This window comes from Semicossyphus pulcher, unplaced genomic scaffold (genome assembly GCF_022749685.1).
Source record: "Semicossyphus pulcher isolate SPU_LCO1_2020_fin unplaced genomic scaffold, fSemPul1.0.p SCAF_11, whole genome shotgun sequence".
NCBI classification, from domain to species: domain Eukaryota; kingdom Metazoa; phylum Chordata; class Actinopteri; order Labriformes; family Labridae; genus Semicossyphus; species Semicossyphus pulcher.
This window is the reverse complement of record NW_027211615.1, coordinates 22763319-22786076: the sequence shown is the minus strand read 5'-3', so window position 1 is coordinate 22786076 and position 22758 is coordinate 22763319. Positions and strand designations below refer to the sequence as shown.

The window sequence follows — 22758 nt, the reverse complement described above, 5'->3', positions numbered from 1 at the left end:
GTAAGTCTTAGTGTTATATATGTATACAACATAACCATTATAAGACATTATGTTTGGTATACAGTGTCATGGCTGTTACCTGCCTGCAGAGACCTGTCCCCAGCTATGCCATTGATTTAATTTATGGCAACATTAGGCTTATGGAGCAGAGCCAAGACATTCATTAAACTTGATGTGAAAATTTGAGCTCTCTGAATCTCACTTTGCCGCAGTTTGCACTTTAATGTGTATTAGAAATCAGTTTTATGTGTATTCCTTGCTCAAAGTGTAAATTAGTTTTGCAAGGTATTATGAATAATCCTAATACCTTGTATTGTAGATTACAATTTTTAATGCCCTTCACTGCACTGCCACTTACAGCCAATAACATTTCTCAACATTTCCAAACTGCATTGTTGCCACTAAAGCCTTGTGTGTTTTCTGTGTGACATGCAGCTGAAGCAGCTGGGTCACAGCGTCGACAAGGTGGAGTTCATTGTGATGGGCGGGACCTTTATGGCTCTGGCTGAGGAGTACAGAGACTCCTTCATCAGGAACCTACATGACGCGCTGTCAGGACACACCTCCAACAACGTGGCCGAGGCCGTCAGGTACACTTCAGCCAGTGTCCTCCACTGTGTGCAGTAGAGCTGCAGTAGTGTCTATAAGACAATAAAAATATAACCAAGACGTTAAGACATCTAACAACAAGAACCACTAGGAGATGGAGACGAGGTTGGTAGATACAGAAGTGTGAGTGAGGGAGAGCTTTTGTAGTCTAGTAAATTAACAGGTATGTGGGTTTGTGTGTGTCGAAAAGAAGAGAGAAAAATAAATAGAGAGAAAGAAGAGGAAAAATAGATGAGCTATGGTGAAAGATAAGATGAGGTAGAACTTTGTGCCAGCTTGCTCCTGAAATACAAAAAACAACTCAAATATAGGTGAAAATATAGTGTGTGTGTTAACGCAAAAAAGACAGTGCCTATATAATATATTATGGAATAACAATATTACAATAAGTAATCTACAAAAAAAGCAGAAAGTATTGGTGTCAATTACATTGACACTACATTATAATTGACAGTAGTAAATACTTTAATTGCATAAGATTATTAAAAAATAGCGCATGACATCGAATATAATTACACATAATAATTAAGAAAAGGTTATATTGCTCCCATAGACTGTATATATATATAGATGGATGACATGACAGCTCCCTAAAAGTAAAGCCAAACCCTCTCTATCGCCCCCTGCTGACTGGCTGCAGTATAGGTCATAAAGCCCGCCTCCTCCATGTTAACAGATGGGACATGAGTCAAACTATAAAATCAAAATACACGCCAAATACATTTTTCTCAAACATGGTTTCTGTCATTATAGTTAGTTCTTATCATGCTGATTTATGTACAAGTGTTCATTTTTCTGTCAAGTTTATTTTTAATTAGTTGTTTGATGCTGTCAAAAGGATGATTGACAGCTCTGTTGACAAATACGGCTCCTGCAGTCGATCTGTTCCGGATTAGCAGAGTGGAGGACGAACAGTGAGAGGAGACGTAACTTAAACAATCACTACAGTCATTGAAGATCACATATCTGTGAACGTTAACCTCAGACCAACACAAGAAGCTGTTCTGCTGTTAAACACGCCAGCGTGCGAGATCTTTGCTGTTTTTTCGGTTAATTTCAGTGTGTGTTTTGGTTAGCAGAAGTGGCTACGGCGGCTCCACCCGCCGATCTCTACTGCGCAGACTCTGGCTCCAAATGACGTCACCATCGCAAGATGGCAGCACATGGAACTAAAATATAAGCAGAAGTACTGCACATGATTATGTGTTATAGAAATATAAACATGAATATAAGTACGGCCCGTGTTATTGGAAGTGATATTGCACATTATAACAATCATAAAACAGCCAGATATTAAAGAGTATTATTGCACATATTTTAGAAGCTGTGTGATAGTCCTAATAACAGTGTACGTGATGATGAAATGAGAGACCTTCAAAGTCAATTTTTCCTCCTGCTGAAGAGGGAGGAGTTATACAGTCTGATTGCCACAGGTAGAAAAAGACTACCTGGGGATATGGGTAAATTGTGGTGGGAGCAGGTGCTCTATCAGGGAGATTTGATTATTGCTCCTTTGACAGAATTTAGACGAGGGTGTTCCGACTGAATGCAGCACCGATACCATTCAGAAGGGGGAAATCCGCTGTGGGTTTCAGAGCCTGTTCTATATTCAAATTGGGTAATTTGCAGAGTTTGATTGCAGCTAAGTACCTTTAATAGTACTTTATTACAAATTTGAGGTATTACTTAATTTCCAGGGGTATAATAATGCAATAATAGACTTGAATTTATACAGTATTTTAGATCTGTTTCGTCATCTTTTTGACCCTTTGTATCAAAGGTTGTGCACTCTGCTAATCCGCTAATCTGCTATGTGTCAACAGAGCTGTCAATCATCATTTTTACAGCATCAAATAACTAATTAAAAATAAACTTGTCAGAAAAATGAACACTTGGACATAAATCAGCATGATAAGAACTAATTATTATGACAGAAACCATGTTTGAGAAACATTTATTTGGCATGTATTTTGATTTTATAGTTTGACTCATGTCCCATCTGTTAACATGGAGGAGGCGGGCTTTATGACCTATACTGCAGCCAGTCAGCAGGGGGCAATAGAGAGGGTTTGGCTTCACTTTTAGGGAGCTGTCATGTCATCCATCTTTTTATACAGTCTATGGTCCGAAATGTGCAATGCAACTGCTTCTTACCATATCTGTGAATATTTAACAGTAGTTTTCCACCAGAGGGAGCTATTGTACCACTTGAAGAATTCCCCCCACATTCATTCATTCAGCTTTCCTTTTTCACTGCTGGACATTTTTCCATTTACAGTATTAAATGAAAGTTATTAAAAGAAATCATGAACATTTACATTCACCTAAAATAAGCGAAGGTACACGGCTTGACTTCTTTTCTTTTATCTTTCCAAAGTTTGGGTCAGCAAAGAATTATTTTCATTATCAATTGATCCATCGTTTACTTTGACAATCAATCAGTTGATGTTTTTGTGTACATTCATACTTATTAAAAAAAATGCATCAAACTCCATTTCCCAGAAAGGTTTTTTTCTTAATGATTTACTTACATAATCAAGAATATTGTCAGTTTATTCATTGTCTAACAGCTTATTACTGCAGCTTCATTACACTCATGAGTTCCCCTCTAAACTATTCATGGCCTCTCATCCCTGAAGTCATCCTCCCAACAATTCCCTGTGCCAAGAGCAGCTTTCCTGAGTGAATAATGTATCATGAGAATTATTGTACCGTATTTTATGAGCATTTATACCATTATATGTTCGCCTTCACTTGGGCCCACCCTTCTTTCCATTAACCTTACCACAACTTAATAGCATACATCGTGTAGGATGCTAATCTGCGTTGATTATCTCCACAAATTAAGCTGCTAAATGAACCCATCTAGAATTCTGGAGGACATTAACAGAGGCAACTCTCCTCCGGTTACTTCCATCGATTTGTCACTTTCTGAGTCGTGCCGGCGTTCAATGATATCGGTCACGCACATTGTCGGTACGAATAAGCAGCTTGTTTTGACATGACAAACAATATTCCGAGTCAAAGGCTGAAGCTGTTTGTTTGTCAGCAGGTGCTATTTGATTTCCTAAAGTCTGATAAGACACAGAGGCCAGTCTCTTCCTGTGTGGGTTTGTGTGTGTGACTATGCATGTATGTGTGAGTTTGCTTGAACTTGCCCTCCTCTGTTATCAGCATTCTTCATTAAGATGCTATGATTGTGCTATTTGTGGCGGCTGTTCTCAGTTTGCAAAGGAGGATGCACCTGGTTTGGCTACGGATAGCCCTTATCTCTGCCTGTGTGTGTGTGTGTGTGTGTGTGTGTTGCGTGCTTGTTTCTTAAAGAAAGCGTGTGTGCATGATGCTTGAGTCTCAGCTCGTCTGCTCGGCCCTCTCCTGAGCTGATCACAGCGGTGAAGAAGCTGCAGATAATCTCCTGAGATAATAGACTTTTTATTGATTCATCTCATACAATCTGATCATCCTCTCTGGAGCATAAACTTCCATGATTGGCATAAATCAGCCAGCAGACTGTAAAAGATGGACATTTATTGCCAGCAGACACACAATCTGAAGGAATATTTGGCATGAGGGGAGATAATGGTCACTGGAGCAGGCGGTGAGATTTGTCTCTTTGCTCGTTTGTGTTGGTCTTGCAGTTCAGTCAGGTACTCTAATCAGATCTAAGTAGAGTCTCAGGAGTCCAGGAATATCTGTGTTGAGATGACGTTCAAAGAATGAAAAGGAAGTGTACTTCCAGACCCTTTCCTCATTTGTCTGCTTCTTTTAGGGCTTTATAGCTTCTTTAGTTAGCAGACCTGCTGCTATTTGGACACCCAGTTCAAATGTGTTTAGTGACCAAGAGCGCAGGTGTAAAGTTAGCGACTGTTGGAGAACCAGTGATGATGCAATGTACATCATCATACAGCAAGAGATGCTGATGGAGTTTAAGGGCTGGAGGACTTATTTTGGGCAGCAGCTGACTCTTGTCAGGTATATGGCCCAGATAATTGGACAAATATGTTGTCGTTAAGTGTGATGAAATTTGGAGCTGTGGCTGAAAAGTTTCAGGAGACGAGGGTGTCTAATGTAGAACCTATTTATTAAAAGGTATAATAAGTTGGAGTTTCCTAGCAAAATAAAATACAGACTTTTACAATCATCACTTATGGGCCTCTATACATGTGTGTTAATGAGTGTGTGTGCAGACCCTTGTGAGACCCTTCCCTCTGCATCTATTCTGTTGCTTTTCTTTGCACGGGACGTTTTCAGGAGGGGCGCTGTCGTGGTTCCCTGAGCCAATCACAGCGTATAGGTGAGTGTGGGAGTGGTTCAAATTAGCAACTGGGCCCCATTCAGACCGACGAACATGGCGAAAGAGCGATGCAGAGTTGGCCTTCTTTCTGTTGGACAGGTAGTTGACTCAAACCGGGTAGGACAAGCTAACCGGCGGTTAGCATGCTAGCAGAAAGGTAACCGTGATGCTGTCGGTGTTAGCTCGGCGGGGTGGGCGTGTTCTCGCACGAGAGAGTGAGAGTGAGCTTCTGGTGACGAAGAGCCCAGGAGGAGGGGCCCAGTTTGAATGTGTTGTTGACAAAATGCAAGAAAAAATCCTACTTATTTTACCTTTTTAAAGTTTAAACAAGAAGAAATCAGATGAACAGAAGAGTCGTACGCTGTGTTATGCCTTCCACCTCTGGGTTTCACCCCTTTCATAATAGTGTGGAAAAGAAAAAAATCATTCACTTAGGTATAAACCAAAACCTTTTAAGTATAATTATTTAGTTATTTAACTTGCTTTGACGCAAAGCAAACACTCATTAATGGCTCGTTTAACATTTTTTCACATTACAAACATTTTTTTTTTATCATCATACATTTTCTTTATTGCTTTAGTTGTGTCCTAATGTGAGGTTGGTGTTAACTGTTTGGATAATGAACCGTGCAAGCACACAGCATGTAAATTGATGTTGCTAAATGAGCCCAGCATATAGAGCACTCCAACATAGTCAGTAACAAAAAAAAAAAAATCTAATTTAAAAAACCTTATTATATGAAAGCAGAAATGATACAAGAGGATTTTATATTATGAGCTGAAATGACTGAGACAGTTTCCCCTGCAGGTACTCTGAGCGCAGTAACACCAAGTGTGTAGGAATAACCATTGAGACGCGTCCAGACTACTGCCTAAAGCGACACCTCAGCGACATGCTGGGCTACGGCTGCACCCGGCTGGAGATAGGAGTCCAGAGTGTGTATGAAGACGTTGCCCGTGACACCAACAGGTCAGTAGGTCTGGGGTGGACGAATCTATTGATGTAGATAAGGAAGCAGACAAAGTGTGATAACAGCCTGTCTGATGTTGCGTAATCTATCCGTGTTACTTCCAGAGGCCACACGGTGCGAGCGGTATGCGAGTCTTTCCACCTTTCAAAGGACGCCGGGTTCAAGGTTGTCGCCCACATGATGCCAGATCTGCCTAACGTGGGCATGGAGAGGGATGTGGAGCAGTTTATTGTAAGTAGAGATGCAACGATAAGAGATTCTGATGGTGCGTTTATAGTCTCAGAATTGAATTGATTATTACGATTAATATGAATTAATTAATTTCACAACATTATTAATGTATAAAATCACATGAACATTCTTGAGAAATCTTTTAATAATCTATTTTTAATGATTAATATACTCTAACACTGAGAAAATCCTGACTATAATTGTTGTTTGTTTGAAGTTTTAGTAAAAATGTTAGAAAGAAATTGAGAGCTTGAGAGTTAATATTATTATTATTAATAAATTAATTGCTATGCATTAAATCCTATAGTATAGTGCTTCAAGCCTACAAGCTCCTGATGTCATGTTAGTGTTTTATACCTGGTATGTTAATCTACAAAGCCTAGCGTTTGCTCCACACTGACAATAGGAAGCGACGTTAAACTGTCACAGACTGAAGCCCTCGAGAGGACCGTTACGTCCTCCATAGACTACATGCCGCTTATCTGCCGTTTGTTTCCGTTGCACTTAAAACACAACTTTCACCGCCACGCCATTGATCGTAAGTGACAAGTTTCTCTTTAATTCCCTACAAACTCAATATTTCATCCGAATGCGTAACGTTATCACTCACTTATAATGTTGGGCGTGTGGTGCTGGGTGGTGATCCCGCAGATGCTGCATCGAGTTTGATGTATTTGACACTTTAGCCGCTACTTTTTTTGCAGACGGGGATCCGTCGTCTTGAATAACTCCCTGGTCCTTCTTGGTGTACCCGAAAGGCAACAACACGGCCGACTTCACTCGTTGTTTCGAGGGATACAAAGCTCCGCTGCTCGGTCCCTCTGCCATAGTGATGCTAACGTAGCGTAGCCTCCAGCTTCTTGATGAGCATAACTTGTGCGCCACAGGTGTCACTTTGTTTCCGTTACGTGCAGGTTTCTCTTAAAAATTATGTTCCGCCCCCTTATTTGAGAGTGAGAGCAGAATAAACCGGTGTAGCGGAGCCTTCACAATTAAATAAGCGTGATTTTTTAAAGCGCAGTTATCTTGTGAATAATTCTACCTTAAGCAGTAAGTGAGGTTGGCACATGTTGAATTGGTCCTCTCTGGTCTTTTCTGGCTGCCAGGCCTTCACAGACATGTCCAGCAGTATTCGCTTAAATAGTCTTCATCCATTTCTGAGTAAATGTAGGAGCGCAAATGAGGCTTGAGCTCATTCATTATGATGATTGAGATTTATAGAAGAGATCCATGCGTACGCACAGCTTTATATGTTAAGCAAAAATGAATGATAATGTATATTTTAGGCTTTATAGACTTAAGTGATGCACAGAGTGTTATCTACATCTGGATTAAATGTTTGCAGCTTTGTGTTAAATATTCTTTTGGATGTTAGCCTCTGCCTTTTGGCTAAAATTTGTTTAGGTTTTTCTTTAGGTTTTAAAAGAGGTGGAGCTGCACTCCCCAGTGTTATTCTGATCCTTCCTTGACTTGTCTAGTCCTAGTTTGGGAAAAAAGCGAAACAATACACTATTCTTTCAACTAGGTTACCTGCACCAGGGCGATTAAGTGCCATTGGTCCAAGAATCTTGCTTGCCAAACAATAGCCTAGCGCCTGCAGGCTTTATTTATTCTGTCCATTCTGACCCTTTTTGCACTTTTCCTTTTATTTGTTTGATTTGGGGAAAACTTTAAGAGGCCAAAGATACATTTAAAAAAAGGCCAGAGAAACAATATTTCAGTTCCCTTTATTATTGGGAGGCATTTGTTCGTTATTATTATAGAAGAGGCATTTGTTTTTTTATAAAGAGGGCATTCTTTTTTTGTATTTTCATGTGGTTGGGAACCTGTCCTCTGAGATCTGGGGATCAGTACTGCCACACGTGAAAGGGTTCATATGTATCCTAACTGCGGTAGTTGAAGAAGAGCTCATGCTCCATTTTTTTTCATTACACAATTATTAAAATTTGTAAGAAATAATTTATTCATTTGAGTTTCAGGTAAAATGTTGAAAAGAGTAACGTGACGAAACAAAAGAACTCTAGACTTAAAATAACAGCAGCAAAGTTATGCAGCAAGTAGATCATTAGGTTGATTGTTTGTGACATTAGCAATCACATCGTGTTCTTTTGTTCGACATCTGTGAGCGTCATTACTACTCATCTCACAGTGGTGTAGTAACAAGTAAGTCGTACGTGTGGCACCTCAAAATAGAAACAGGAAAGCTTTGGCAGTTCGCTCACAGTCCCAACTGGGATGTGACTCGATAGAAAGTCTTGTCAGATGTGTCTCAACAGCAGGCTCACTTTACAGCCCTGATTGGAAACACAGCTACAATGTGAATGTGCAGCATCAGGCAGTGCTCCCTCCCAACACGCCTGATTGTAGGATGTAAATGAAGACTCAGTTTGAGGCTGTGCATAATATTAGCGGTTTATTTTAACATTGATAAAAACAGAAGTCAAGTGATTACAAACACAATGAATGTGAATTAAAGATGTGACTAACTGCAGTGGCGCCTCTGACACACCGCAGTGACTCCTATCACAATATGTCACTAATTATCTCAGAACTAACAGTCGTAACAATTTCTCTCCTTTCACTTTGATCCGTTTCTGTATTTTGCTTTTGTTCGGGATTACGTGGAGATTCACAGGGTTTTTCTAAGTAAGTAAAACATTCAGGACCACTTATGAGCTGCAAATGAAACAAGAAAAGACAACAGGAAAGACATGAGACGAAGTAATGCTCAGTTTATTTTATTTCACAATGTACAGATTATTGTCGGTCATGTAATTTATATGAAATCTGATTAAAAGCCAATATTTTATGTATAGGTGAAATAATACATCAAGGAACAACGCTACTTGAATCGCTCCTCTAACAGGATTGTTGAAGATCTGATGTGAATTATTTAGTAGGGATGCACGATATTGGATTTTTTGCCGATATCCGATATGCCGATATTTTACAACTCATTTAGCCGATTACCGATACAGATACCGATATTTTTTTCCCGCACACCTAATTGCAGAGATCATCAACTCTCTTCTGTATTGGAATTAGTGTACAGTATAATGGTGATACTCTTATCACATTTGTTACAACGGTCGGGGTGACGGGTCTTGAGATGGTTAATCAAGTTTGTAGTGTTGAAAGACTTTGCCTTGGTCATTGCAAATAGCAGTTTTGCTATCTATTTCAGATACTTTGAAAAATCAATCAAGTACGCAGCAGCCCATTATTTTATCGATTAATTATATCGGCGGATATCGACGTGTTGGCCGATTCATTTCGGCCGACCGATAACGTGCCGATAATATCCTGCATCCCTATTATTTAGTTTATTCTGTGAAATTGTACTCATGCCTCCCCGAGGGATTCCTCTGTCCACTGACTGACATGTGAATTACATTGTTTTTCTAAATATGACTTGTAGCGTACAGTCTCTAGAGGTTTTAAACCCAACTTTCCCCCATGGTCTATGGCAGCGGTTCCCAAACCTTTGTTTAGGTTCTACATCCCGACCGGGTTGATGTACCCCCAACCCCCAACCCCCGACACTTAAAAAAAAAAAAAGCAACATAGGACTGAATAGGACACGTGGCAGGTGATGTACACCAGGCATACTGCAAGACATGCAAGAAAACATTTCATGTAGGCAACATGGGTATGTCTGCTGTTAAAAGCCAAGCCCGAGGACAGGGGTACAAGAAGGTCAAGTCAATGCGTCATGAATGACTGATTTCTGAGGAATAAAACTGAGGTTAAATGTGTCAGTATTATCGCTAAATTACATGACCGTTTATGAGCAAGTGCTGTCCTGTATTGTCAAGAAAATGATTTCTTGAAAAGAGTGTGAACCCTGATAGCGATGAATATCCTCTCGTATCCTCTGAGCGTTTGCAGCTCACTTCTTTACAGCAAAAGATTTAAATTGTGGAGGAGTCTCTGTGACCTCCTGCAGATGTGTTTCATTAGCTTCGTGTGCGTGTTTATAGAACCGCCTGGTGTTTGATGGTTATATAGAAGGCAAAAGCAGGTTGACACTGTGAGAGGAAGCAGATTAAATGTGTATTTGGCCATCGGTCTCTTTGTTTCCTTTACAGTACCATTTTCTCTTCTCCTTTCCTGAGACTTAATTTCTTCCTTTTTCTCCTATGCGGGAATATTCTCTCTCTCCCTTCTCCTTGTTTGTCTCCTTTCCCTCTTGCTTTTCCCTGATCTCTCTTATCTTTCACTTTATCTTTTTCTTCTCTTCACAGTTTTCTCTTCCGTTGCATCAGTCTCATCTTCCCATCTCTCCTGTCACTTCATCTCTCTCATCTCCCTCTCCCACCCCTCCTCTCTTATCACACTGACAATTTGGGATTATACAACTTATGTGTGGCTCCCCTTTGCTCCCCCTCGTCATATCTAATCTTTTACGTCACGCTTCATGTAAGTGAGTGGGGAGAAATACGCAGGTTCTTAAACATCTTCACCGCAGGATCCAAAGTGAGCATTTCAGGGTTTTTTTTCCTGGGATCCATAAAATGTACCGCTCCGCTTAGAACGCGGGATGCAACTACAAAGGACAAGAAGTGGAAGTCACAGAGAGTATAAGGAAAATAAGGTAGAGTTTTTAATGTGAATTATCATGTGGCATATGTGGACGTTCTTTTAGGAGGTTCCTTCTACCAACCAACCAACCTGTGCGCACTCTGCCAATGCAACTGCGCATGAGTGGAGTCTTCTACAAGCTAAAGCTAGCAAGTTCGTAGCACACGATTAGCAGAGGAAGGTAGTTCGATGTAGTTCTCCATCAATGTGCTGCTCTGTTCTCCCTAATGCTCTTCCTTCGACGCGTCCTGCACTCTGATGTACGTCCGCTTGGACAGAAGCGGCTGCTAAATGAAATTGTAACATTGTAACACCCTGAGAAAGGTAGGGCGCGGCCCCGTGTTTGGGGGGAGTGGCTTGGATATTCCTCTGAGAGGATACTTTCAAAATCTAACTTACTCTTTGTGGTTTCTCCAAAGTTGCCAACCCACATTATAATAGTTCAAAGATTAACTAATTTAACAAGTTGTTGTGAAATTGAAGTCAGTCTTCTGTCAGTGTCAGTGTTGCAGGGAGCAGATCTTTAACAGTTTATTGTAAAGTCCAGACTCGACAGGTGTTTACTCGTTTAACGATTAGAACGGAGCTTCATTTTTAAACGAGCAGCTCGTCCAGATAATAATCCCCGTCCTGCATAACGGCTCCAAAGTGTGCGCGTGTGCCGGGGTTGAGCCTCGCACAGCCCCGCACTGATTGGTCTCTTGACTATTATAATTGTTACCGCAGAAAACATAACCTAGCTGGTAGCCTTGGCTTACACGTGTCCAATCGCTTTAGTTTTACAAATCCACTCGATTTCCGTTGTAGAGTTGAGAAAACACAAAACTTTATTCCACAGGTGTCACAATTATGTTAATCCACTTAACATAAAACGTAACAGAACAGGACACGGTATAAAACCCGTGTGACTCCACAGTTAGTCTAGCCTAGTACAACAGCGTCACAGAAGCAAATGCGCCTGGGTGCGCTCTCTTAAAGTGACAGTACATATTTATCAAAAAATGAACAAAATAGGCTATTCTTCACCTAAACATGAAATATTAAACTTAAAGGCAAGTATAATAAAAACATACTGATTAGTTATTATCAGTTAACTCCCAATGTTCAAAAATTCAAACTTTATGTAAATGTACACATTCTAGGAACAGGAAACAAGAAAACTATGAGAAAAATTAACAATGCAATCCTAGCCTCCTACAATAATAATGACAAAATATTATTAACAGATTGTTTTTACAGACAAATAAATGTTTTGATCTCACAAAAAGTGGACTAGTCGTCATGATAAGTGTAAACTCAGAGCGTGTCAGCCCTTATGATACTGCGCCGCATTTACCACCAGCTCTCTGCAGGCCATGATATTTTCACTCTAACTGCGCGGTGCTGTTAGCGAATTAGGTGCTTTTTGCCACGAGGCTCATTCCCATAGAAAGGGGCTAAATTATCTGCCTAATGACTCATTTAAATACGTGCAAACGGCACCGGAGCACAGAGACAGAGCTGTTTGCTCTGCAGCGCACTTTGAGGTGCATTCAACCCTCTGCATGTGCTTGGAGAATGAGGCGGAGTAATAAAATAATAGTAATACATTTTATTTGAAGGTGCGTTTCTCGGCACTCAAGGACAACGTACATAGATATTAGGGATGCACGATATTGGATTTTTTGCCGATATCCAATATGCCGATATTTTACAACTCATTTAGCCGATTACCGATACCGATATTTTTTTCCCGCACACCTAATTGGTCAGATGAGATCATCAACTCTCTTCTGTATTGGAATTAGCGTACAGTATAATGGTGATACTCTTATCACATTTGTTACAACGGTCGGGGTGACGGGTCTTGAGATGGTTAATCAAGTTTGTAGTGTTGAAAGACTTTGCCTTGGCTCCTCCTCGCATCACCGAAGCTGAGCAGTCATTGCAAATAGCAGTTTTGCTATCTATTTCAGATACTTTGAAAAATCAATCAAGTATGCAGCAGCCCATTATTTTATTTGTTAATTATATTGGCGGATATCGGTGTGTTGGCCGATATCCGATAGTTCATTTTTAAGCCAATATTGGCCGATACCGATAACGTGCTGATAATATCGTGCATCCCTAATAGATATATATATATATATATATATATATATATATATATATATATATATATATATATACACACAAATTACACATTAAAAGAGAGAGAAAAAAAAACAAAACAACAACAATAAAAGTGACAAAGCAATTAGCGTCATGTGGAATAGGCAGATTTAAACAGATGTGTTTTGAGTTTTGATTTAAAATCGGGGAATGAATTGATGTTTCTGAGTTGGGGTGGTAATGAATCCCAGAGACGAGGAGCAGAGCGGCTGAATGCTCTGCTCCCCATCGTGGTGAGACGGGCGGAGGGGACAGACAGGTGTAAGGAGGAAGAGGATCTGAGGGAGCGGGAGGGAGTGGGAACATGGAGGAGGTCGGACAGATATGGGGGGGCGAGGTTGTGGATGGCCTTGAATGTTAACAGGAGGACTTTGAATTGAATACGGAACTGAACCGGGAGCCAGTGGAGCTGTTGGAGGACAGGAGTGATGTGGTGGATGGAGAGGGTTCGAGTAAAGATACGGGCAGCTGAATTCTGGACCAGTTGAAGTTTATGGATGGATTTGTGAGGAGTCTTTCTGTGTCATTTGGTTTTGCGGGGGCACAAAAGCCGCGCAATCCTCGAGTGAATTCCCCTCAAAGTATCTCAGCTGCCCTGTGACCCTTAAAAGGATTAAAATGTATGAAATGGACGGCGTGAAGAAAATTGACAGCTCCTAGATTTTGTTGGCTTGCAGTATATAACGTAATTACAATGGGGAAGCACATGATGCAAACAGCAGCCAAGGTTTATAGTGGAGGGATGTTTACAACCTCCGTGAAAATTGGTAATAATAATACCATCAGGCCTTCCTGATACAGAGCTCTTCAGTGCTGGTTGCCAGCTGCATAAAGCTCTTGATTTTCCTTTCTGTTTGCATTACTTACATGAATCCTTTTCAGGCATTATCTGCGGCTGCTTGTCCTGGTCAGCTGGGAGGACAGACCAGCGCAGGAGCTGCAGTAGGCAGAACGTTGCATCCTTCTTGCGCCTGTCAAGACTGCGCTGATAATGAAATTCTATTAAAACTTCCTCCCATCCGGAGATCCTCACTCACTTATCTCTTGTGTACAGATGCTCCCTGTCCTTGGGGAGGCATCCTGAACAATGTTCCTCTCCAATGACTAACAGGAGCTCTGATATGTGATCCAAAATGGTTGCAGGTGCAAAATCTCTGTAGTCCTTTTTTTGGTAGTATCCAAGCATTTTTATTTCCCCCTTCACTTCCTTTTAGTTTAGCGCAGAGCAATATGGGACATGTCCTCGTGTGATTATGGGCTGTGACGAGAGAGAGATTATGAGACACTGATAATGTGGCCTATTTTGGAGACTGTGCCTCGATTCCAGATCTTCATGGTTCTAATCAAGATAGTCAGCGCAGAGGGGAGGAGAATGACTGGAAATCACAATGACTCCCATCCCTACACTGCGCCGAAACCAGACACCGTAATATTCCTTCAGCTGAATATCTGAGCACTGTTGTGCTGTCAGTTTGACATCTGATTTGTACAAGCTCACGGGATGTCTGCTTTTACTTTTAGGAGTCAGTGACTTTGGAAATGAATTTCTTTTCAGTGGTCTGAAACTTTTTATTGAAGCTGTCTGGTCATGTAAGAAAAGGAACGTTTTCTTTTCTCTTCACTTTATTCCATTTATGTGAGTTTAAAGAAGCCATCCGTTGGCATGACAGGCAAGTTTGACTCGCACATATAGCAGTGTACAATCATTCTCAGTCTGTTTTGTCAAGCAGAAAATGTCTTCTCAATACGATTCGATTTCCGATCCGATTCGATTCAATATCAATTTTTTTATGGGGTATTTCAGCTACAATATCAATGCACCTCTAACCTGGTGCATTATCAAAATGTTTCCAATAAGATTTGACCCCAAAAAAGTTACATCATGTACTTTTTATTTAACATAACAAACAAACAGCAGTCAACACAATATTAACAATATGAATTAGACAGATTTTAAGTCTGAACATCTGGCTCATGGTTTTGATCACAGTCTGTATAAAAAGATGGACGACATGACAGCTCCCTAAAAGTGAAGCCAAACCCTCTCTATCGCCCCCTGCTGACCGGCTGCAGTATAGGTCATAAAGCCCGCCTCCTCCATGTTAACAGATGGGACATGAGTCAAACTATAAAATCAAAATACACGCCAGATACATTTTTCTCAAACATGGTTTCTGTCATTATAGTTAGTTATTATCTGGTGATTAACACCCAAGTGTTCATTTTTCTCACAAGTTTATTTTTAATTAGTTATTTGATGCTGTCTAAATGATGATTGACAGCTCTGTTGACAAATACAGCTCCTGCAGCCGATTTGTTCCTGATTAGCAGAGTGGAGGACGAACAGCGAGAGGAGACGTAACTAAAACAATCACTACAGTCATTGAAGTTTCCATACCTGTGAACTTTAACCTCAGACCAACACAGAGAAGCTGTTCTGCTGTTAAACACGCCGGTGTGCTAGATCCTTGCTGTTTTCGGTACGTTAAGTGTGTGTTTGGGTTAGCGGAAGTGGCTACGGCCGCAAGATGTCAGCGCCTATCACAAGGGCTGTTTTGGCATCAATTACGTACAATGGGAGCAGATGGAGACGCGTTGTCCATCTATATATACAGTCATTGGTTTTGATTAAACAAACTGGGCTTGAACTTGTGCGAGATCTCATAGCTCGAAGAACAAAACCACACGAGACTCAGAGTTATGGGGAAATTACACCTTTTTTTCCCTAAATATTTAGCTTTGAGTACAGTAGTTAGAATCCCGATCCTCACTCCATACCAGTTGGTGGCGGTAATGCACCATAACATTGTTTGCCAACCGCCACAAGAAGAAGAAGATACAAGGAAAGGCATACTGTGTAACAACACGCCAAAAACACACTCGCGACCAAAGCCGAGAGCAGAGTGTAACATAAACATCAGTGCAAAACTAACTTACATATTCATGGACGCACACGCGATAAAAAGAGTCCGTCGGCGGTGTGGCGAACAAGTCCGGGCATGTCTCCCCCACTGCCGCGTTTCGGGGGGATGCGCTGAGTCGTGCTGCGTTCAGGAGCGCTCAGAAACGTGAGTGATCAGACACTTTTCTACAGATATTCTAAAGATCGATCTCTGGATCTTTTAAATCGATATTGGGTCTTTCAAATGAGAATTGATTCAAATCGGAAACATCGATTTTTAAAAACCCAGCCCTATTAATGTGAAATGCATTGATCATCATTATAATTCCCTCCAAGCACAGGCAGACACAGGTGGTTTTCTTTCTACAGGTTTAATGAAGGGTTCTCCTCCAGAGCCACCGTGAAAACTACACAGTAATCAGACAATATAAATATGACGATGGATGAACATAAATAACATGCACAGCATGTGAATAACAAACAAAACAATTACCTCGTTGGCTGCATGCTATCAAAGGGAATATGTTTATGAACCTTTGCGGAGCTGAGAAGTCCGTGCTTGCTGCTGCTTGCAGGTGATGAATCCTGATCACAGGAGAGCAGCTCAACGAGACTTGAAAAAGTAACTTCAAAATAAAAGCACGACTACTTATATTAAACCTAATAATGATAGACAGACACCAAACGTAAACCTTTTACATTAATAATGTGAACAATACAATGGCAACAATTACAATCATTGCTCCTCATTTTTAAATCTTTAAAGGTGTTTTATTTATTCGTTATGTGTCAGTTGGTGAATTTCTGTTCAGCCTCAAAACTTAACATCGTGGCTCTGTGTGTTTCTTGCAGGAGTTTTTTGAGAATCCGGCGTTCAGGCCCGACGGTTTGAAGCTGTACCCAACACTGGTGATCCGAGGTACGGGTCTCTATGAGCTGTGGAAGACGGGCCGGTACAAGAGCTACACGCCCAGCGCCCTGGTGGACCTTGTGGCCCGAATCCTGGCTCTGGTGCCGCCCTGGACTCGAGTCTACCGGGTGCAGAGGTGAGACAATGAATGGGCCTTATGGTTATGGTATATATTGTTGAAATAATATGAAAATGTCTGTCGTATGTGTTTTCCTATAGTCTCTATTGTGATGTCACAAAACCAGCGGCTGAACTGCTTTACGGCTATTTTTTAATCATTTTGACGACACTTTACGTTCTCATCTTTGCACGTGGGAGTGAACCTTGAGCGAACCGTAGAGGGACGCGCTGCTTATTAACATGGACATTAACGTGCGAAAACGGAAACTCAGTACTTTTTATTTGTCAACTATTTAATTCACACACAATTATCCAAAAATAGGCTTTACCATGTGTTTATTTCATATGGACTAATTATTAGTTAAATTACCAGAAAACGTGTTGTATCGTGATATATATTCTCTAGCCCCTCCGACATGATGAAACAGGCAAGACTCCCAAGTTCACTAGTTTGGGCCTCAAAATCGTAGCATTCGTATTTAGATACTTGGAAAGTGAAATGTATGGAAATTTAGATTTGTTGGAATTAATCGTGAACTGTAATCAATCATTTAGAAATGTCGTGCATCCAGTGACTTATAAATCTAGATGGTGCTAGTCAAATTTTAAACTAATTAATGTAGCTGACGTCTCCCCGAGTGGCAGATTATCTCAGGAACACACAGCAAAATCTTGTATCCAAACATTTGCAGTTATCATTTCAACACTGAATAGAATATGAAAAAGAATTTGGCTTTTACGAATCGATTAATCTGGATCAACAGATTTCAGGAAATAAGAATCGTTTTTGCGACTCACAGATCAAAAGTAAGAAACCAAAAGTTCACTGTGAAGGAGGCAACCATCCGCCCAATCTGTTATCATTGTTATTTATTTGTGTCTCTTAGTAGTGGATGGAAACTGTTGTGGATGCCATTACAGTTCAAACCAAAAGTGATGGTGTTTGACGTATTCCGCTGTCTGACTCCAGGGACGTGATTATTTTCCTGCTGTGGGCGGGATGTGTCAGCGGACAGTTGTTGGCCAGAACCGCTTAATAAGACTACAGGGCTGCTGTCTGTTTGAGAGCCATTCTGCACTCTGGTGGTCAAAACTTTCTTGATGCAACCTTAAAGTTTCGGCAGGAAATGAAGGAATCTTGAAAAGTCTTTCCTCCAGAAATTTCCAAGGGACAAGAGTCGGAAATTATTGAAGAACATCAGGTTCATGCTTCTTTTGGAACTAATTTGCACCATCAATGCATGACAATGCTATCAGAATGATTAAAAGGAGGTTTAATGTAAAGGCTCTGAATTATAATGTTGCTGCCGCTGTTTGGGAAGAGGATGGTCATTCTCTATCGTTTTTCTTACACAATCGAAATATTTAATTTTCTATAACCCTCTCTCCTCTACACCAGTACTGATAGAATACATCAGGGACCAGACACATAACAATACCTACCTAAAACGTTGGGACGTTGTGTAAAATGTGAATAAAAACAGAATACAGTGATTTGCAACACGTTCCAAAAAAGTTGCAGGAGCACCCAACCTCTGTGCTACGTCGCCCTTTCTTCTAACAACACCCTGTAAGCATTTGGGGACTGCAAACTAAAATTTGAAGCATTGAAAGTGGAATTTTTTCCCTTTCTTGCTTGATGTACATCTCAAGTTGCTCAACAGTGCGGGGTTTCCGTTGTATTTTGCGCTTCATAACGCGCCGTACATTTTCAATGGGAGACAGGTCTGGACTGCATGCAGGCCAGTAGGGATCGACCGATTATCGGCCGGGCCGATTATCGACGCCGATATTTGGCATTTTGACGCATATCGGCATCAGCCTTTTTTATTTATGTATTCATTTTTTAATTTTTTTTTTAAAAAAAATTTAAAAAAATTTTATCCGACGGCCGATAAGAGTGCAGAGTGCTCACACACACGGCGGAGAGGAGAAAAAGTTCATTTCTTTGCTAATTTTATTTAACTTTGTTTTATTTACTTTATAAAACTTCAGGAAGTTATTTATTTATTTATTTAAATTTTCAGTTAACTTTATAAGAGATGCTGCTGACCCTGGGAACTCCCTGCGCTTCTTGTTTGTTTGTTTAATAAACATATGCTTAAAGGCATTTAAACAAAGTTAAGTGTTGGAGTTTGTATTATTCAACATTTTGACGCCAATATTTTCACTGTTACTGCAAATGAATATCGGCTCCAAATATCGGTTATCGGCCTCCTTGACTACTAATAATCGGTATCGGTATCGGCCCTGAAAAACCATATCGGTCTATCTCTACAGGCCAGTCTGGTACCTGCACTCTGTAGCTCTGTGGCTTGGCATCGTCTTCACAGATGCTGGCTATTGAACTTTGCGTTGATAACAATCTGGATGGTCCTTTTCCTATTTAGCCCGGAGGACTCGACGGCCATTATTTCCAAAAACAATTTGAAATGTGGACTCGTCAGACCACAGCACACTTTTCCACTTTAGGTCAGTCCATCTCAGAGGAGCCCAGAGAAGTCGGCGGTGTTTCTGGGTGTTGTTGATATGTGGCTTTCGCGTTGTACTGTCTTAACTTACATTTGTAGATGCAGCGATGTACTGTGTTAACTGACAGTGGTTTTACGAAGTGTTCCCGAGCCCACGTTGTAATGTCCATCACAGAATGTTACGGTTTTTAATGCAGTGCCGCCTGAGAGATCAAAGGTCACGGGCATTCAATGGAGATTTCCCCGGACTCTCTGAATCTTTTGATATTATGGACTGTAGATGGGGAAATCTGTAAATTTCTTGAGGAACGTAGTTTGTAGATTGTGAACGACTGAGCCTTTCAGGAGTGCTCCTTTCATACCCACTATCACCTGTTACCAATTAACCTTCTTACCTGTGGAATGTTCCAGGTGTTTTTTGTGCATTCTGCAACTTTCCCAGTCTTTTCTTTCCCCTGTCCCAACCTTTTTGGAATTGGGGTTTGTATCTCAGACTAAATTCTTTAGGGATGTATTGTTTCCACTGTGTTCTGTTAATACTGCCTCAGTTGTAAACTGTTTTAAATGTAATGGCATGTGAAATCTTTAAGCTGTTCTTTATTCACTTCATGTAAAAACTGTGTTTTCCCTGCTTCCCGCTCTTGTTCTGTCCATCAGGGACATCCCAATGCCGCTGGTGAGCTCCGGAGTGGAGCATGGCAACCTGAGAGAGTTGGCCCTGGCCAGGATGAAGGACATGGGCACTGAGGTGAGACTCAAAGGCCTCTTCTATTAGACCGAAAGGCCCAACGTCAGCTTATTTTGTGCAAGGAAGCTAAAACACATTTCCAGCTGGGATGCGATCCAAACAGCTACCATAGAACTCGACGAACAAATGCTGACTGTCCGCGAGAGTAATCTGCATACATTGCTATGATTGATCAAGACAACAAATTAAAAAAACTGCCAAGTATAGTTCAGAACTGTTAGAGCATAAAATTGGAGCACTCTCCCTTTCACGCCGTCCACATTCGGATTTACTGTATGCTGGAAAGAAGGAATTCATCCAGCGAGAGAAAACACAAGGCTGGGTTTCATCAAACAGGCTCAGCAGAGAGACAAACGAGGAGGAGGACCCCTGACTAACTTCTATCAGAGAACACGTATGGGGAAAAGAGCTTCACTTTAAAGGCCTTTATCATTTTCCCCACCAGGACTAGTCACCCTTTTTGCCCTCTATCCTCTGTCTTTGTTACTTTTGATCAATTATTAAGGCAGCATTCATGATCTCTTGCAAAGATACCTTTTTACAGGTTGTGTCAAAACGTTTCAAACTTGCAGCTTGATGCGACTCATTGTAATGTGTAGATAAACACACAGAACAGGAACCTGTTGTTCTTTATGTTTAATATAAATACAAAAAATACTTTCTTTCGTTATTTTCTTTTATTGTACTTTAAGGAATTGTATTTCTTCCACACAACTCAACATCTTTTAAAGCTGCTGTGAGAAACTTTCGGTTTGTGTTGATTTTGGCGCCCCCTGTGGACACACCTTATCGCTCCGCTTTGTCCTGTACATGCTTAAGTGGTGGTTTTTAACACATAATCAGACCCTGATTTCTTTAACAGTCATATGTATCACTCACTTTAAATTTTTGCCCTGGAAAATGTAAAGCAGCTTCAGGCATTAAAAATAACAATATAGAAATAATCAATCTTGTCGCTGATGGTCTGGTTTGCTTTTGCAGCTCATATAGAGTCATCAGAATTTTATAACCAGCGAAAAACTCAGGAGCTTTAAATAAATCATGATTTCAGTCTGGGTTGAGATGGCCGCTACAATGGCCACAATGGTTAGAGCATGGGCAGTTCAAGTGCTCAAGTGTTTGCTGCCATAAAAGTTGTAGCATTAGTCAGACACAGAACAGAAGAGCGACTCGTGTGTCTGTTTACAGTGCATCCAAACAAACTTACACTCTTTGAGCAGCAGCAGAAGGACAATTTGAAGTGCCTGCAGCTCTTCATCCAACAGCTCACTGCATCTGCTCCTGACTCTGCTGTTGCCTTAGAAAATTTCAAACTGACCTTTTGTCAATATTGGCAGAAATGACAGTGGAAAGTGCAAACCTTTGTGACCTTAGTTCTTTGTGTTGAATTTCAAGTTCTGTTCTTCGGGACATCTGGAGATTTCAAGTGTTTAAACGTGTTTGACAGGTCTGAATGTTTCTCTGTTTACAGTGTCGAGACGTGCGAACCCGAGAAGTGGGTATTCAGGAGATTCACCACAAAGTCAGACCTTACCAGGTAATGGACAGCATCCTGCAGATGAAGTACACTGACTTTTATACTCCTTTCCCACCTAAATTGAGCGTGTTGACGCAGGTTTTTCAGACCCACTAATAAATGCCGAATGTCTCTTTTCCCATTGCCATTGAAGTATACTCCTGTCGGTCTCTTTTCTGCTGCGTCACTGTCTGACGTCACAAACGTGCCCGAGACATGGTTAGTAAACAGTGACGATGTTACAGTGGTTAGGTCTTTATTGTATCTATTACTCATTCAGTCTGTTTATCAAACTCAGCACTGACAAATTTGGAACGATGTTGTAGCGCTGCTCGGACGTAGACGGGCGGAGTTTGTAGCTGAGATGACAAGGAGTCGCAGAAGTTAGCGACGGAGCATAGCATCGCGCCGGAAAGGGGGCGGAGATTAGCGTGTGGACACAGGTTTTGTGTTCCCATCAATGCCGATTGGAGCCGAGGGGATAATTACCCGGGTCTGCTGCAGAGTCATTTGACCCGGGTCTGAATGCTGATTCTAACCTTTCCCACGACGCAAATAAGCCGGGTTGGGTTGTTGCATGTCAAGAGACTGGTTATACAAAGGCTTCTATTTAGCATTTGGTGTATGATGTGTGTTTCTTTGCAACCACTCCATTCATTAACAGAGTGTGTGTGTGTGTGCAGGTGGAGCTGGTGCGGAGGGACTATGTGGCTAACGGCGGCTGGGAGACCTTCCTGTCCTACGAGGACCCGGAGCAGGACATCCTGATTGGCCTGCTGCGTCTGCGTCGCTGCTCCCCGCAGTCCTTCCGTCCAGAGCTGAAGGGAGACGTGTCCATCGTCCGTGAGCTGCACGTTTATGGCAGCGTCGTCCCCGTCAGCAGCAGAGATCCCAGCAAGTTCCAGCATCAGGTCTTTATACTTTCCCACACACACTCTATTTACTGCTGCTTTGAATTCCTTTCCAGCTGTCGGTCTGATTTTTTTTTTTTTTATGTCAGACACTCTAAAACATCCCTCGTTGCATATTTGTGGCGACAAAGTAAGGCTTCAGAAGTGTGTTAAAATTAACTCTGTTACTTCTTCTGGTTCAGGGTTTCGGTATGATGCTGATGGAGGAGGCAGAGAGAATCTCCAGAGATGAACACGGCTCGAGTAAATTGGCTGTAATTTCAGGTGAGGAAAAAAAATCATTAAAAATCCGTCCTCTCCTCGGGCATCCGAATACAATCATCTGTTTAAGCCATGTCATAAC

General features: G+C 41.2%; 1 protein-coding gene across 1 annotated transcript in view; it reads left to right on the top strand.

Moving 5' to 3' along the window:
- The window catches only part of elp3 (elongator acetyltransferase complex subunit 3), a 28935-nt gene that overhangs the window by 3577 nt on the left and 2600 nt on the right, over positions 1–22758 (top strand). Inside the window, exons 7-14 of the mRNA XM_069657152.1 lie at positions 436–590; positions 5712–5873; positions 5979–6105; positions 16592–16785; positions 19898–19988; positions 21460–21525; positions 22188–22415; positions 22598–22679. Coding sequence (XP_069513253.1) covers positions 436–590; positions 5712–5873; positions 5979–6105; positions 16592–16785; positions 19898–19988; positions 21460–21525; positions 22188–22415; positions 22598–22679 — 1105 coding nt within the window. The remainder of the gene's footprint in view (positions 1–435; positions 591–5711; positions 5874–5978; positions 6106–16591; positions 16786–19897; positions 19989–21459; positions 21526–22187; positions 22416–22597; positions 22680–22758) is intronic.